We start from the raw sequence: 12,051 nt of genomic DNA, 5'->3' as shown, positions 1-12,051 counted from the left end.
ATTATTGTATCAGAGCATAGGATGCATGACTGTGTTGATTTGTTGATTATTTGCTTATTAGCTGCCTAATATTCATTCCTTCACATTAATATTTAAAAATCGCATCTCTGTTTGCAATAATTAGACTAGAATGTACGAATTATATCCCTCAAATGTACGTATATATTGTGTAATCTAGTTACAAACAGCAATATATCATCTATTATTGGAGTCTGATGAAGACTGCCTCTGTCAGATCAGAAAAGTTAGTTCGTGAGCAGTGGGGAAGGTTTTTTTTTTATTATTGCATCGTCGTATGTGCTTTAAATGAATGTGTATATATGCATTTCAGTTTCATAATACATCGTTTGTTTTTGGAGTCTAGTGGGAACTAATCTGTCAGCCAGAATTGCTACTCTGTGTCCAGCAGGGGGGGGGGGGGAGCAAGAAACTCAAACTACTCTAACTGTCAATAAATTCTCTGAAACTAAAGTTCTATTCAAGTTCTAATAGTTATGACGCCTTGCTTTCGGTGCGAAAGCTTTTTTTTTTTCGGAGTGGAGGAAAACTGCCTATTTTCAAAGAGCTATAGCAAGCTTGTTATTTGTGCTACAAATAAGTTGTAAATGCAAAAGTTGTAGGAAATTTTATGTTCTTTAAACTTTACATTTAAAACTTTTTTCTAAGTTGAACCATTTCGGTGATATTTTGGAAAAAACTAAAAAAGTCATACATTTTTGTGGTTTTTCGGCCCCCAAAAGTTCTCCCGGGGTCTTTCGTGTTGGATAACTTGGTTTTTCCATGTCGGCACCAATATGTATAAATTAAAAAAATAAAATCTTTGACCCCATTTTTTGCAAGGCAAAATGTATCTATTGACTGGACTACAATGTTAGGAAGACAGTTTGGAGGTCTTCCTCCGGGTATTTTTCGAAATTTAAATCTTGAAGAAGCGACTGTACACACCACAAGTAGTGCTGGGGGAAAGAATGGGTTCAAGTTCAAGAACTCTCCTTCGAAACTGTTTTCGAAGGAGAGTTCTTGAGTTCTCAAATTTTTTCGAAACTGAAGTTCCTTAAAGAAAAATTTTCGACGACCTTCAATAGTGTTAGGGTGAGGGAGAGATTTTCAAAACATTCCCCCATAATTATTATGAAATTGAAGTTCTAGCACGCAATTTTAGCATCTTTCAACGGAAAAGGACAGGAATAGGTTTGAGGACTTCTTTGCCTAAATCTCTACATTTCAATTGTTTTAGATAAAAATGCAGTGACAGCTGCTCCAACTGCCTCTCAAGCATAGATAAAACTTATAGGTAAAAAGAAGTAAAATAAAAAATCAATGGCCCCCTCCTTGAAAATTTTCTGGATCCGTCCTTGTCAAATGCTATTGAGAATATTTGGGGATTTTGTAGCAGCTAGTCAGGAGTCCTTATCCAGTATTACATAGTGAACTAGTCAATCATACAAACAAAAGGATTCCAAATTCCTATTGTCACTACAAGAAAACGTATAGCTCATGATATCAAGATCAAATGCTATATCATCATCCTCCAAATGTGGTCTTAATGGTATTGATAAAATGCTCTAGATTTTTCAGTTTCATTGTCCAACCCTTTTGTACTGTACATTAGGAAATATTATACCTAATTTTACTTCAGCGTTATCTGTTAGGAGGACGTTTTGGCCTTTTATATCCCTATGAATTATTTTATTGGCATGTAGATGACTAAGACCCTGAAAAAAAAACATTATATAGATAAACAGATTAGGTTAAAATAATATGAAACATAGTTTTAAAGTGCTTTTTCTTTAATTTGTACTATTTTTTTAATATCCACTATGCAGATTTATGTGAAAAAACTGCAATATCAAGGGGAAAATTGCATAGATAGCCAACAAATAATCTTTAACTTTTTAAAATCTTTCAGCGTGTTAAAAAAACTGAAAAAAGGCAAGTGTTGCTTTTTTCTCCTCTTAGCAGCACTCTTCTAAAAAAAGGTTGGTCACCCCCTGTTAGTGTTTTAAATTAACTCATCAACAACATAAAATGTTAGACACAGACACAGCTTCTGCACTGAATGAGGCAATAAATTTTCATCACACATTTAATGACAGGTATGTGGTTAACACAATAAAATGAGCATGTAAATGACAAAATAGAGTTGAAAAGGTTCTCAGCAAGTCGTAAATAAAGTTTTGTGGGAATAATTGCTATCAAAAACTTAAAGTTGCAGGATTTAACAATGCAGAATATCAAAGTTTATTTATATTTACATTTAATTCCATTTTTGAAGATAATGTTGATGATTAAGAATAAGAACGCCCCCTTAAACAGAAAATAAATTTAATCCTGTTACAAATCATAAAAATGCCAGAGGAATAGCAAAATGTAAGTTTAGTCTGCAAAACGAGCTAATCTGCCTCTTTACATACTTATACAAACTTATTGAAATACTTTAGAAATATATATCTTCAGCTAGAAAACTAAAATCTTGATCTATGAATTAATTTACATTAGTTAACCTTTAAAAAAAAAGTGGTATTTTAATTAGAGAAGTACACAGTACTCGGTAACCACTCGGTACTTTACCAAATTTTGATCAGATACTATTCAATATCGAGTAGTTGTAAAAAATTTAATATTGTTCAAGACAGATCTTACAAATAACAAAAAAATGCAAGCATATAATATACTGCAATTATTTACAATTCAAATTTACAAGTCAAATTTAAATTTTGAGAATAAAGAAGTTTGTTATGCTTTAATGGAGTAAATCTTTATTTTAATAACCACAAAGTTTTTTGAACTTATTCATTGAAAATGGGGCAAAAAAGGTAAGTATAGAAAATATGAAATTTTTATATTATCAAATGGATTTATATGCTACAAACAAAAATTATTTATAAGAAACATAAAAATACCTTTGCTTAAAAAATAAAAGCAAATAAAACAACGTTAAAAGCACAAATGTAATGGTACAGGAACACTGCAGACATGTGTTTTGGCGTTACAAGGATTGCCTTTTTCAATGCATAAAATGTGAGCTTATGGATTTAAAGACATCCGAAAAAAGTCAGATTTTTTTGTCAGATGTCTTTACATTCATTAGCTCACATTTTGTGCATTAAAAAAGAAGTATCTCGCAACACAGAAACACGTGTCTACAGTGTTCCTGTACATTTGTGCTTCTAACTTTTTTTTTGCTTTTAAAAATTATTTATGTTTGGCAGACTAGAACTATAATAGATTAATATAATGTTTCAATTCCAACTTGATTAATCATACCTTTTATTTATTTGTTTATTTTTAGTTTGAAAAATAACTTTTTTGTAAAATTTTTGACACAAACAAAATTTTTTAAATAATGCGTAATTAAACTTTCTCTGGAATTTTGTTTTAAAAACGATTACATGGTACTATGAGGAGGCCTATACTACTATTCCAATGAGTTCAAAATTCCTCATGTGTGTGTCGGTGGTTCTTCTTAAAACATAATTGGTATAATTGGTACTCGGTACTCAGCCAAGTAGTGAAAGGCCAAGTACTCTGTACTCGGCCAAAGTGCTACTCAATAAGTCTCTAATTTTAATGTTTAAAAATAAACAAGTATGAGTAGGTTGGAGTCAGAGCCTTTTCATAAGAAAACCAAAAACATTTTGTCAGCAGAATAACTTTTTCTTACCCTGAGAATTTCCCTACAGATGTAAGCTATCCACTCTTCTTTTAGACACTGGCCTTTTGTAGCTGTAAAATATTAACAACAATAACAACAGCAGTCATTAACACAATATAAAATAAATACTTCAAATGACAAAAGTAATGCATGCCTTTGAATTAACAGTGTTGCAACATAGCAATATGACACTAAGAATAATACAAAATTGAAAAGTGAATGAACAAAATCAGTGAAAATAAAATCTGTCATAAAAATCTATAACCTGGAGTAACTGTTTTGAATCATAGATTACTCATGATTCGGAATGCAAATCTTTTTGAGGATTATTACTTTAAAATTTTAGCTAGAGATAATCCTCATGATGAGTTCTAATAATGAATATCTTTCACTTGATAAAAAGTAAAAAGATACTAAAATAACGAATCCAAAAAGCTTTAATTAAAAGTGTTTTTAAATTTGCACTTAAAGGCAGCAATCAGTGGTCAAGATATGCAAGCTAATGTTGATCTTAACGTTGTCTTTACCAAAGAAAATGCATAATATTTGAAAAGAAATAAAGTGACAAAAGCTCCAGGACCTGATACCATTTATCGAAAATGTTTGCAAGAATATGTAAAGGAATTAGTGTGTATATTATATCTTAAATATTTTCAAATCTTCTTTTGGAGCTTTTGAAGCTTTGGAGAATATAACATTTCTCTTCAAGAATCTACAGTAAAAGCAGATATAGTTATAGACTTGTGAGACTTGTTTTAGTATAAAGTCCTAATAATGAATTTTTTCTTCCAGGGAACCACACGAATTTAATAATAATGAGTGTAATTTACAAGTGTAATAATAAAGAAATTTTTTTTAATACGTAGAAATTGAAAGAGCACAGCGAAACATGTTTTTGACTCATAAATTATTTATCTCAGAATCCCTACAAATTATTTATCTCACCTTTTATTGGAACAAAATGCACAAAAAATGGAAAACTCTTGAAGCAACAATCATAGTTTAAAAATATTTCAATGTTAATGAAGCTACAGTGGTTGTTTAAGTGCCCATTTCTAGCAAAATTTTGCCGACTTTTTTGAAATGTCGTCCAAATTTAAGATTTTATATTTTGATAACAGAGGAGGAGAGTAATTGATTTATACATCAAATAACATGTTTCATTGTTTCACTGTGCTCTTTCAATTGCAGCTCATTCAAAAAAAATTTTAAGCTGTATCAAAAGAACAGTTGTATATGACAGACCAATTGACATAAATTTTGATTCACTCTTCCCATTCAATTTTATTGAGAAATTTAAAAACGATGCAAAATAAATATTTCAATTGTCTCAAAATAAAGTAAATTAAAAAAAAAAAAAAATTAGTTTATTTCTTCAGGATTTTTTTACTAGAAAATTCAAAAGAACTTTAACTATCTAAAATTGCTTTGTGTAACATTTCATAATCAGTCGCAATTTAAAATGGACTTTTTAGAAACAGACCTGAACTTGTTTGAAAAAAGTTCAAAAACAAACTTACATTTTACTAGATCAGTGACAGAACCAGCTCCACAGTATTCCATAACAAGCTGTGAGAAAGGAAGAAAAAACCCTTTTTAGTGCCTTTTATTTTCATTGATTTTATAAGAATGATTGATTATATAATTTTTATGCAGTAATCAAGTTACAAAAATAACACTTTAGAGCAGCGGTTCCCAACCGGTGGTTCGCGAACCCCTGGGGGTTCGCGAGAGGTTTTCAGGGGGTTCGCGAAAAAAATATTGTAATGGCAGAGTTTTAACATGCCTGTTTCGGATGTTCAAGTGGTTTCAGGCAAATTTTGTTCCTTTTTTATTCATTTGTCTCTCGCACATTCGATACTCTTAACATGAAAATATTTGCATACTTCCTGACACATTTTACATTTAAATGGCTTACTCTGTCATTGCAAAGTGCCAGTTTTAGCGCTTCCATTGACAATGATAGCCCTGAAGCCATGCTGAAAAAACTCTTTTTGTGAATACAGTGTCCTCAGATGAAAGAATTTGAAAGCTTTCGTCTCCTCACAAGCTTTTGACAGAAAAGTTTGATTAAACTTGATAAAAACATTACATGGAGCACATACGAGTGTCTAAAATATTTTGTTGTTTGGTTTCTTTACCATTTGAGTCCGACGAAGAGCTATGGCTCTTCTTTTGTGTTGAGTCAAAAATGCATAGAAGTGAGATTACGCTGTTGTTAGTTGCTATTATTTTCACACTACATCGACTAGAATTTACTTCGAGCTTTCTTGTCGAAAAAGGGAAAGAATGGCTAGCAATCCAAGAACACCACGGGAAGTATGAAAAATTAATTACTATAGAAAATTTTCGTGGTTGAAATTTTGGCAGTGTGAGGTTTACCCAGTAAAAAAAATCAACGGAATTTAACCATGCAACTTAATTTGCGCTATATGTAAATAAGGTATTTATGAAATTTGTGTAGAAAATTTCTTTTGTAGTAAGTGAGCTTAAAACTATTTGTCTTAGTAAAAATTATGTAAGAATTGGAGTAAATGCGTATATTGGAAATAGACGCTTCTATTATTTTTTAATATACGCCGTTTATTCCCGCAGTATGTCTTTATCAAACAGTTAGGCTCGTAGTCCTTTTCAAGAAGACTTAGACCTAGAGATCTGTCTCATTTTATTTCAAGAAAAAAAGTTCATTTAGTTAATCTGAAAGTTCCCTGAAAGGTATTTTAAAGATCATTCTTAAATTGATTTCTGATTTAGTTGTTGGAGATAAATGTATCCTAGGTCAGAAAAATGTCAGCCAAACTTTATTTTTGAGCCTCTTTGTTCCACAAATATCCCATTTTTAAAATTTTTTCATAGTCGATGGAAGCTCAACACAGAATAATCACTGTGTTTATTTTTCGGTGAATTTGTTTTGTATTCATTTTTTAGAAATCATTTTAGTTCGTAGCAATATTTGTAATTCTATATTTTGCAATTGTGTTTTCGTTCTTGTTATGAACTACGGAGCAGCATCAAACTAAAAAAATCTCTCAATATTATTGTCAATGCGTGTGTGTGTGCGCGCGCGCGCGTCCCCCCCCTCGTTTGTTATTTATTACCTAGTACCCAAGGGGTTCGCCAACTTCTTTCGGAGTTTGGAAGGGGTTCGCAAGGGGGAAAAGGTTGGGAACCGCTGCTTTAGAGGAATTAACAAATTAAAACTAATAATTTATTACCTAAAAGCAAAATTTAAAAAAAAATTAATAATTAAATGTACTAAGCTAATTTAAGTATGAAATTAGATTATGTCAAAATAACATCATACTTTCAAAACGATTGAAATACTCACACGATGCAAAAAAGTTTAAACTTAAAGCGCAGACACAATTCTCAACAATATTTTAATCTTCGAAGTCAATCAAAATTTTGAAGACAAACAATGTTATGAGAAGTATAATTTAAAAACCCACGTATTTAATAGGGTGGGCCGAAAAAACTTTTTTTGGAAATCTGTTTTTGGATAGTGCGGAAAAGTTGCTATATGGGCCCGTTATTACCCATAAAAAATTTCGTTAAATTTGTTTAATATTTAGCCGGCGCTATTTGACCTTGAAAAACTGAAAAAAGGGCAAAAATGCACTTTTTCCAAAAAAAAAAAAGAAAGAAAGAAAGAAAGAAAATGGGGGGGGGGGGTTAAAAATAAAAGTTTGAAGCTAGTTTCAGCAAACATCAGAAGTATCAGTCAGTGAATTAGTTGAAATCCTCAAAGTCTTTTATACATATCGTAGAATATTTAGCTACGCTCCTTTAAGATTGACACATGGGAAAAATAAAAAATAAAAAAAAATTAAAAGTAGTTTCAAAATAAGTAAATACTGAAATGTTACGCAATACGTTACTTAGAAAAAACAGTGAAAATTCAATCAATTTTATGCGACATTTGTACGCCAATTTTAAAAAATGCACACACTCAAATAAAAAAATAGTTACATAAGATGCTAATTTTTTAATCTTCGGTTCCAATTGTTTGGACCTGGAAGAGATTTGTCTCTTCCCAATGCTTTATTTCTTCCAACATATGAGGACATTATCAGATGTTATCAAATCACTAGAATGCAAATAAAGGGAGAAGGAAGTAAGCAACCATCTTCAGCAAGTGTGGCCGCTGTAGTTGCAAAAAAAGTTATTGATATTTAGGGGCGTGCTTCCCTTCCCCTTGTTTCGATAAGAAGAGTGATTGCCATGATTTTATCTTATTATTCTAAATATAACAGCGCAACAAAAAATGCTAAAAATATAAAGACGCAACTTTTATAATCAAAGCTAGGCAAATTTAAAGCAGAGGCTGCGACTTTGACGTTTGTGCCTGCAAATGCGCAGATTTATATTCGTGTAATTGCAGAAAAAAAGCAAAAGTCCCTGATAGAGAAAAACAATTTCTAATTGATCAAAGGACAGTAAGAAAAATGGCTATTGGAAAAGTGGATAAGGTAACAAATAATGCATATTTCGCTCATCCTGAACAGCTACTGTTGACTATGTTGTTCAACTCAAGGAAATACATTCGGGAATTAGCTGTTAGGTGCATTCTGAACTCTAGAAATAAGAAGACGAAGAGCTCGGATGGTGTACGATTTTTTAAGCGTCCTAAATTCAATTTTGAAGTCGCTGATTTAGTTAATTGGGCAAACTGTGTTGCAACAGAGCCACCTCTTACAATGCATCTAAAAGACCAACAATTAAAAGAAATGTGCAAAGAACAGCCTACAGCTGTTTCGAGAAATTTCAATGCCACACGGAAGCTGTGAAACGTTGTGTGAAACTAATAACCGAAGCTGCAACATAAGTTCGTGGTGAAACTGCACAAGATGGATACATTCGTGCCAAACTTCAAGCTAGGAAAGAACTTCCATCATTTGATAACAAGGGACAATATTATTCTAAAAAATAATATTCATTATGCATGAGGTATTATAAATCAAATTTGAAGATTTTTTTTCAAAATTTTATTATCTTTATATGTAATTCTTGAAAATGTATGATATTATTGCGTGATAATAATTACTATGATTAATAGTGCTATTTAATTAATTAGTCTATGATTTAATTTTGAAAAATAATTTTCACAATGATTTAAAAAAAATTAAATATTTTTTCATTTTTCTCCAATTTTTTGATGTCCGAAAGGAGCGATTAAATGCTCATTAAAATCAATGAAACATTTTATGGGCTCGAACTGGCTCATTATATAACATTTTCGGTGCATTCCAGCAAAATATTTGGAATTTAGTTTTTAAAAAAAAATTTCGACAAAAATTCATTTTTCTCATTTTTTTCGGTTTTTTAGTGTGAAATAGCGCCGGCTAGATATTTTTTAATATCCAAGGAATTTTTTGTGAGTGCTAACTAGCTCATCACGCAACTTTTGCGCGCTATCCAAAAATCGATTTCGAAAAAAAAAAAATTTCGGCTTATTTCGGCCCACCCTAGTATTTAATTCATGAAAAACTGCATTCACACGCATCAGTTTGTAGTTCATTTCTACATTTATTCCAATACTCGAAGTCCAAAAAAAGCCCTGTTGAATGAAGTTTAAAAAAATAATTTGTTCATAATTAAAATAAAGAATTAAATAAGCTGATTTAATGTAGCATGAGAAAAAACAACTTCTAGTTTCCGAAATGCTTGAAATAGTTTTAGGATGCAAGAGGATTGAACCTTCAAGCATGACATGCAATTTTTTGCGAAGCACATGTACGACGTTGCATTGCTTCTAAACATAATTTCTACCTCATATGAGTAAAACCTAAGACAATTTTCAATTTAAATCTTAGAGATCTACTGCAAATGGTTTTAAAATATAACTTAGATGCATCAAAAACAGCCTGAAAAATATTAGCAAGAGAAGAAATTTTTCGAGCTTCACGGATTTAATTTATCAAAAATTGCTGTTCAATGCGCTTGCAGTTTGTTTCCGCATGTATTCTAGCACTAAAATTTAAGCAGAACGGGAAATGAAAAAGTAAGAAGTGAGGAAGTTTTAAAAATAATTTTCACTTACAACAATCTGCCGAATTTGCAGCAGCGATTTCCCGACGCAAATTGAAGAGAAATTTCGCGAATAAATTTTGATTAGTGTTTTGCTGTAATCAGCACTCTCAACTTCCCTGCATTTAATTTTACAACTCACATAGTAAAATACCGCAACATACGACCATGAAGCGATAGGATTAGTCAACAGAATTTTCATATCAACATTAAGCTAAATTTTAAATATTGGGAATTTATTAGGAAGAATAAATAATCAGGAGAAATAAATTGCAAAAAGAAAAGTGGGAAATTCGGTTAAGAAAAGATTTGGTTAAGAGCCTTCTGCCAAAATTGGAAGAGAACTCTGAACAGCATTGAAAAAGTAGAAAATCGTTTATTAACTTTTGGCATCGCTGCCGAAAATCGGAAGAAATTATTTTCGGATTAAAAAATTTTCGGGCGGGCTTTTAAAAATGAACTTAAGTTTCCATTTTTGACCTCCCGTAGGTGCAAAATCGACAAATTTCAGTTTTTGAACCAGAATGTAGCGCAACTAAAAAGAGTTTTTAAAAAGGAAACTAGATTTTTTTTATGTTCGGTGCAGGCGGACGCGAAATCGGCAAATTTCATCATTTTTGGAGTAGAATGTAGCAGTTCAGAACCGCAATTCGGCACAATTGAAGCAGATTTTATACCTCTGCACTTTCACAGGGTTCATTTACTCATGAAGGTTTAGTAAGTACTAAAAAGTGGGCGGGGAGGGAATTCAATCATCACAGTAATGATTCAAAAAAATAAATAATAATAATAATCTTTACTAATTATAAAGCTCAAAGTTTCTCTATATCTGGATCTCTGTCGGGATAATTGTCCGGATCTCTGTGACGCGCATAGCGCCTAAACCATTTGGCCGATTTCCATGAAATTTAGTACAAATTTAGTTTGTAGAATGAGGGTGCGGACCTCGAAGCGATTTTTCGAAAATTCGATTTTTTTCCCCCTCTCTATTCTATTTTTTAAGCCACCATTGGAGGAATTAATTCCTCTGCAGCAATAGCGAGCGAATTATCATAACATGGACAAGTAAGTTACCAAAACATGGACAGGTAAATTACCGTAACATGGACGAGCAAATTAACATAGCATATTGGCGAGAAATTCATCATCCATTATGTATATATACAGACGAACCAAATGACCTTTTAATTTTCTGCTACGGGCAAAGCTGTGCGGGTAGCGGTAGTAAATATATAAATCACATTATGGATGGCAATATTTAAATATCTAATACATGAAGAAAAAAAACACGGGAGAAAGTCATTAATCATTTGAGAAAATAATTGGATGCAAAAACAAGCCTCATAAATATTTATGCTCTTAAATGCTCTAAGTTTAGAACTTACCCAAAGCTTGTCATCTTTACCAGGAGGACTCTTTTGAATGAATGCCCCATAATATGTAGCTATATTTCGATGATGAGAGTACTAAAAATAAAAATTCAAGTTAGAAAATACATTTGTATAAATGTTCTGAAAATATTTTCTGCGGATTATTTTTTTAATGTTAGGTGGGAAAATTAAATACCTTTTTTAAAACATTAATTTCTAATTTTATTTCTTCTTCTTCATCCTAGAAAAGAAAATACACACGTTAGTTTATTTTGTTCAAATACGAAATTTTCATACTTGGGATTTATGATCAAACGGAAACAGTGCTCTTTGGGGCGGAGGAATGCAACCTTTTTATAGGATTGATGTCCTGGTTGATAAATTTTTCTCATGTCAAAAGAAGTCAGTTTACTTCATTTTAGAGAGCTTTAATTTAGAAAGCAGGCATTTATTTATTCATTTTTATTTCCTTTGTTCATTTTATTTATATATTTTATTAATTTATTTTTTTAATTTATTTATTTTTTAAAAAGGTGGTTTGAAACCAATTAACAGTACATTTACATTAGTAGGTACATTAGTGTAGTAGATTACACATTTTTTCAACAATTAAACAAATATCTCTTTTATTTCTTTACCGTTAATGGCGCTTCCCTCCCCCTCCCCAACCACAGCACTGATTAGAAAAGGGGAAAACTCAATTAAAAAAAGGACCTAGTGCCAATGGGACCAATTATTTTTAATGAATTGCCGAACCAAAATGTTTCTTTTACTTAGAGAAATTAATGTATTTTATGGAAGTAAATAATAGTTTTCAAAGCTCAATGTTTTGATATTTTTTAAAGCTCTATGTTTCGATATTAGTTTTTAGAGCAACACGATACAGGGGGAGGGGGTCATTAGTTACCGTCTGCCCCCTGTAGCTATGGAATTGGCAAACGTTCAGTTAATGTCTGTGTGAACAAGGGGGAAAAGTAATCATTTCGTGGGCGTGCTAGA

The 12,051-nt window shown here is 31.6% G+C and overlaps 1 protein-coding gene across 6 annotated transcripts in view; it reads right to left on the bottom strand.

Annotated features, from left to right (window-relative positions):
• The window catches only part of LOC129235199 (serine/threonine-protein kinase mig-15-like), a gene marked incomplete at its 5' end in the record, with an annotated part of 59,812 nt that extends 48,519 nt beyond the window's left edge, over positions 1-11,293 (bottom strand). For all 6 annotated transcript variants that reach the window (XM_054868899.1, XM_054868900.1, XM_054868902.1 and 3 more), the window contains 5 exon segments: positions 1,625-1,715; positions 3,665-3,726; positions 5,176-5,224; positions 11,068-11,148; positions 11,249-11,293. In XM_054868899.1, the coding sequence (XP_054724874.1) occupies positions 1,625-1,715; positions 3,665-3,726; positions 5,176-5,224; positions 11,068-11,148; positions 11,249-11,293 (328 nt within the window).
• Between the last annotated feature and the right edge of the window lie 758 nt (positions 11,294-12,051).

This window comes from Uloborus diversus, chromosome 2 (assembly GCF_026930045.1).
Source record: "Uloborus diversus isolate 005 chromosome 2, Udiv.v.3.1, whole genome shotgun sequence".
NCBI lineage: Eukaryota > Metazoa > Arthropoda > Arachnida > Araneae > Uloboridae > Uloborus > Uloborus diversus.
The sequence above is the reverse complement of the archived record's forward strand: the minus strand, read 5'-3'. Positions and strand labels throughout refer to the sequence as shown.